This window comes from Lagenorhynchus albirostris, chromosome 10, assembly GCF_949774975.1.
Source record: "Lagenorhynchus albirostris chromosome 10, mLagAlb1.1, whole genome shotgun sequence".
NCBI lineage: Eukaryota > Metazoa > Chordata > Mammalia > Artiodactyla > Delphinidae > Lagenorhynchus > Lagenorhynchus albirostris.
In genome coordinates, this window is record NC_083104.1 from 85200589 (window position 1) to 85206666 (window position 6078).

General features: G+C 41.6%; 1 protein-coding gene across 3 annotated transcripts in view; it reads right to left on the reverse strand.

Moving 5' to 3' along the window:
- Positions 1-5287, reverse strand: part of MRS2 (magnesium transporter MRS2) — a 28816-nt gene extending 23529 nt beyond the window's left edge. For 2 of the 3 annotated variants that reach the window (XM_060163582.1, XM_060163581.1), the window contains exons 1-3: positions 4985-5287; positions 3092-3165; positions 655-691 (exon numbers count right to left, since the gene is read on the reverse strand). In XM_060163582.1, coding sequence (XP_060019565.1) covers positions 655-691; positions 3092-3165; positions 4985-5174 — 301 coding nt within the window. In that variant the 5' untranslated portion in view covers positions 5175-5287. Of the gene's footprint in view, positions 1-654; positions 692-3091; positions 3287-4984 lie in introns of all 3 variants that reach the window. The other variant, XM_060163583.1, reaches the window with a different exon arrangement.
- Between the last annotated feature and the right edge of the window lie 791 nt (positions 5288-6078).

Here is a 6078-nt window from a genome sequence, read left to right on the forward strand (position 1 = left end):
GTATCAAGCCACACCTGTGACAGAGCTCTAAGTAGAACAACCTTTCGAAGGAGATGCCGAGCCAAAAAACGCCCAAAATACTCCACTAGGATCTTAGCAACAGCAGGAACAGGACCACGGGGTGGGAAGGACATGGGAGACCTGAAAACTGCACCTGAGGTCACAGTAAAGTAATGCTTGGTTTCATTTAAAAAAGTAACCGTCCATAAGAGCCATCACTGGCAGAGTTCCATCTGACTGCCATCCAGTGCCCTGTCCCTTCTGTCTGCTGTCACCCAGTGCTACTGCAATAACAGTGGTATCATGATTCTCTGCCTTCAACATGGTACAGGAGGAGAGGGACATGAGGACCGGGGCAGTGAAAGGGAGACTAATGAAGAGAAACAAAAGGGAGAAGAGTGTTTCTCTCTCAGCTGCACACCAGCCTACGCTCTTAACATCCTGTTAGAGTGAAAGTGTCTCCTGACACAACAACAACACAGGTCAGGTGTTGCCAGTTCCAATTAGGACAGATGGGCAAATGCTGAAAAAGATCTCCTTCAACACATCCATATATGCAAAGAATATTCTACTCAAAATATTATAATTTCTTGACTTCCAGTGGGTTCACTCATTCACTGATGAGTGATTTAAAAGAAAATTACAGATACTCACCAAAAGAAGTAACCTTTCCCCCTTTGTCAAATTTTGTCTGGAGAGAGATAATAAAATATTATTTTCTCCCAAATCAGTACACTATTTATGGTATCATATCATATGGTATTATAATCCTCCCAAATACTGAAATACAGATAAAAACTATAGCTGCCCTTAAGTTAAATTCAGTTATGAGTTAAGGGTCAAAAAAAAAAATTCCCTTTCCCTTTGATAGGACAAATCTGACCTTGGATTAACTTTCTAACTTGGTTCCCCGGGAGATCTGATAAAGGAGTGTCAGTTGTGTTACTGGGCAACACCGCTTATGGCAAAAGTGTCCAATGACTGGTAGACAGACTGCTCTGGACTGGAAAGACTAAGAACAGACTACAGACACCTGTTGGGAAGCCATGGTTCTGCCTTTCCCAAGTGTAGTGGTTCTTGTAACTGACTATGCTCCTTGTGGGAGCCCTGGATGTGTCTCTGGGATGGTTACAAGACACTGGCGCTAGAGGGCCTGGGGATTCTAAGCCAAGGTGGATCTCACACCCACATTTGAGAATATCCTCTCCTCGCACCTGAGCTGTCACACAGGGGGCCACAGGAGCCCCTGCATGGCTGTAAGGACTTCTTTTGAAGAGAAAACACCTAATGCTGCCCTTCTGCACTTCCTATCCTTTATCCTTCTGAACAGACTGGGACCAAGTGTGGCTTATCTTGTGAATCTAATTATCTATGGGAGGCTATGAAGTCTCTCTGGTGGGTGTTGCAGAATCAATAAATGTTTACAAAAAAGACCTCTTCTGATAGTTTAAAAAGAGGACACAATGCAGAAATTGTGCTTATTTCCTATAAAGCAGAGGGAAGGTTTTCCTGTAATACTTGTCCATAGTCAAGTTTGAAGATGTCAAATAATATTTAATGAATCACTAGGTACTGGGCTGTATTAATTACTATTAAATATGCATTTTCAGGAAGACACACTGTAAGATACAGTTGTAGGTCCAAGTCCTGGGTTATTACCATGGAAAATACACATGCTGTGTTTAATGACACAATAAAACCTCACAATATATATTTCAGCTTGCTTCTCATGAGCAAAGATAAGATCAACAGGAATATACAAGTATCATAAAACATCAGAGTTCAAGGGAAATTTACATCAAGGGAAGCTTTATGTTTTGTGTAATATACACTAGCTTTCCTCCTTAAACTTATTTCACAAATATATACATCTGCTGCAGAAAATTTGAAAATAAAGATAAATAAAACTATTTGGTCACAAATTTTAGAGAAAACCATGCTAATATTTTACTGAATGTCCTTCCAGACTTTTTCCTATTAAATATATTCATGTTACACACACTTCTTTGCAGTCTCCCCTCCACTTTCAACTTAACAATGTATGGTGAATATTTTTGCATCTCAATATTTATATTTTTTCCTTAATGGGATTTTTTTGATTTAAAAAAAACCATGAGATCAAACTGATTTTTTTTAAAAAATGTTTACCTTGTAATATAACTCACATTATTTCAAATAGCATCAACTGATTTTAAGTGCTCTTGGTAGACAATGATTTCACCTGCAAAGAACCTTCTTTCAATATTTAACACCTGATTTTGTACTGTTAATTAAACTGGCTAACTCTTCCAGAACAGTGAATAAGAGTGATAACCCCCAGAACTACGTGTAAAAGTTGTCTTGCTCTGTATAGTTGATAAGGAAAAGTTCTTATGTTAGTAAGCCTAAATAATAAGGATGATATATAATGGCTAATATACACTGAATGCTTACCATGCATGAGGTATTATTTTTAAGAGCTTTACATATGTGAGTTAATTTAAATCTCACAATTCTATAAGGTGGGTACTTTTACCCCCAGTATACAGATGAGGAAACTAGGGCACAAAGATGTTATAACTTGTCCAAGTCCATCCAGTTAGTAAGAGACAGAGTTGAGATATGAAATTAGAAACTCTGGCTCAGAGCAAGCACTTTATTTTTCTCTCTCTAAATATGTGTGCGTGTGAGACACATCATTTGTGTTATTTTATTCAATTTTTTTTCTGAACAAAAGAGAAAGCTGCAGAGATCATGACCCTTCAAAGCATGCACTCTCAGGTAATACACTGTGCTGCCCTCAAAATGCTTCTGCATATATTGCGTTGCATAGCACAGGTTCAAGCCGTTTTGTAATTAACAGCCTTCAAGGATTTCTAAATAGATTTCTGGAGAAATCTTGAGTATTCAAATAGGAAGCTCTGAATTGTGATTTGAGCCACCTGTTCTAGTATTAAAAGATGAGCTCTATAGTCATTAGCAAAGTTTCAAGAGTGCTGTGAAGCAAACCTAGCTGGTACTCAGGTCACTGGCTAAGCAAAAGACAATGACTTATAAGGATTCATTATAAAACAAAGTAAGTAATATCATCAAACGGACTACACATACTCACCACAGTAAACATCGGGGCTACACTGGCTAAAGTGGCTTGAGAGACATCAGAAGTTCTAAACCGGTGAATTTCACCTGAAAAACGAATCAGAGAATTCCTTGTGATCATATGATTGGTTTTCACATGCAGCTAAGATACAATTCTCACAGTATGTGGAGGTCTTCAGCCTATTTTACTATGTTTTGAATCTTTTTTCTAGAGGGAAAATAAACACTCTTGTTAATATTTGTAGGTGATAATGTTACGTTTGGCAATGAAGAGTAGCTTAGGTGAGGCATTAGAATAATCTATGGATTCCAGTCACCGCTTTTCCTTTCTAAGTATTATTGATATCTTATAGTAGGATGAACAAGTGTATAACAATGTTCTGAGATTAAAATAAAATGTCCATTCTTTTTTGCCTAGTTTAGAAAGGCTCTTCATGCAAGTTACATTGGTACAGTTTAGAAAACATACATTCCAAGAACCACTTGACCTTTCAGCATTCCAATATCAGGATTATTTGACCTATAAATTATGAAACCTACTGATTTTACTTCTATGTACTACCTTCTTTTCCACACATATACTTTAGAGTGAACATACTTATGAAATAACCTACTGCACTGGAATGGAGACCGCAGTGAACTGGAATAAAGACAAATCTTTATCTGAAAATAAACCTATTTAAAACACGTGATTTAAACTGAAGTGAGCTCTCCAGTATAACCAAGTAAATTTAATGCCTGACAAAGGACACTGTTCAAAATACTAAACATAAGAGGAATGAACAGAATTCCTATCTACAGAACGTGTAGATATATTCTCACTTCTGATCTTATTCCTTCCTATTACATACATTTAAAGACATGTAATTTGTTACCACCTGAGGTTTGTTGGTTCCCTTCTACAAAATACAAACTATGTTATGAGGGTCAGCTGAATAAAGGTTAAAGAGCTACACATCAGCTTTTGCTAATCAGTCACAAGTTAGATAAAATGTTACCATCTAATGCTTTGTCCTAAAACATGAGATGGGCTGAACCTGGGTTCCCAGGCATTTACCAAACAAAGAAGGGAATATGAAATGTAACCCAATTTGGAAAGAGTTTCCTAATGGGTATGAGGAAGAAGGTGGAGATGGTGAGTTACTTCGGGAGCATTTTGAGAGTACAACTAAGAAACTTACTTGAGGACGTTTTTTGCGAAGCCATATATTTTAATGCCTTTTGTTTCTCAGCAATATTAGCACCCACGCTGTCACATTTGTGAAAATGTCAACGTATTACCGTCATGCTCTATCATTCAGGGGGAAAAAACCCCTCAAATTTCAACCCCGCTCCCCCCGACTCCTTCTGGCTGTCTAGTTACACAGTACTTGGAAAAAAAGTCAGATCTTTCTCAGAAGCAACTCTTCCCATTAAGTTTCAAAGTCTTCAGCCTCACCTCTAGGTGCGTCCCCACCCCTTACCTGAGCAACTGGAAAAGGTATAAATGTGTCCGTCCATAAGGAAGAGACAGAAGACAGGGAAAATACTTAAAAAAATATTTCAGGTAGATAAGCCTAATCTTAGCTTCAGCACTATGATGACAGGTAAGAGCGAAACTCTTTAAAGTCTTTTCACAAGCGCACTTAGGCCTGGAGATTTGCAGCCGGGGCGGTGGGAAAGACAAGAGGCCTGTCGGGTCGGGCTCTAGCTGGGCACAAGGCGCAGTGCTCAGTCGCGTTCGGGGCTGGTGGGACGCAGCTCGGCACGCGGACCTGTGCAAGGGGACAAGAGCCGGGCGCCCAAGGACGGACCTGGAGGCCGAGGCCGGAGCAGCCACAGCCACGTGGGCTCCGGCGGTCGGGTCGGGGCCCCGGGATCACTGCAAGCCCGGCGTCCCGGGGCTGCGGGGCGCAGAGGGGAGTACCTGTCGTGGGGAGCCGGCGGGGCCCGTACAGCGGCGCGGCCCACCTCCTTCCGAGCAGTTGGGCAGCGCGGCCGCAGGCGGCAACGGGGCGAGTCCCAGGGGTCAAGCCCAAGGCCAGAGAGCACAGGGTGCGCCGGGGCAACCTCACCGCGCGGGGCTGGAGCTGGGCCAGGCTCCGCAGGCATTCCATGGCGCTGGAACGAGGAGGAGGCAGCTGCAAGACCCCAGCTCTTCATACCTGACGGTAGCGGAGCAGCCGGCACTTCACGACCCCGCGCGAGCGCCCAAGCTGCGGCCGCTACCTACCGGGCATGCGCGGAGCGCGCCTGCGTCTAATTTACCGCGCATGCTCGGACGGTGCTTTTGGGTGGGCATCTCGTGTCCCTCGGCCAATCGGAGTTTGTCTCCTGCACCTGAGTCTGTACCCGTAAAGCGAGTAGGGACCGGCTCGGGGGGGGCGGGGCGCGTTTACCTGCGTGAGCCGAACTATCTAACCCAGATTCGACCCTTAGGGCTTTGGAGCCGTCAGGTCGGCGCGTAGAGTGTCGATCATTTCTATTAACTAGTAATCGTTAAATGTGAAAAAATACCCATCATGTATATAATGCTTTGCGGTCTCTGGAGCGTTTTCATACGTATGATGCAGTCTGCAATTTGGAAGTGAGGAAATTATGCCCATTCCCAACTCAATTTATATTTAAGTTTAATGTAGCAAAAATAATTAACCGTCATATGGAATGATATATTAAATTTTGCTAGTGAAGACTGAGGAACATAAACGCGTAGGATTTATAGTCCGTATTTAATCAAATGTAAGATAGTATCAATTTCAAGGTGCCATTTTATATATACCACCAAGAAAGAAAAATCGCTGATAAACTTTGTTCTCTAATTATATCATTAGGAGTCATCCCAATTTCAGTCTGTAAAATAAAGAAAAGTGAGGCTTAGAATTGATGAAATATAGTATATATACATCTTTTTAAAGTGTGAGTTAATAGACTTGTCCCTTACAAGGTAGAAATGCAAGGCAGACACAAGTTTTACAGATTCCCATTCAATCACTACGTATGAATACAGAGCTGAGGAAACAC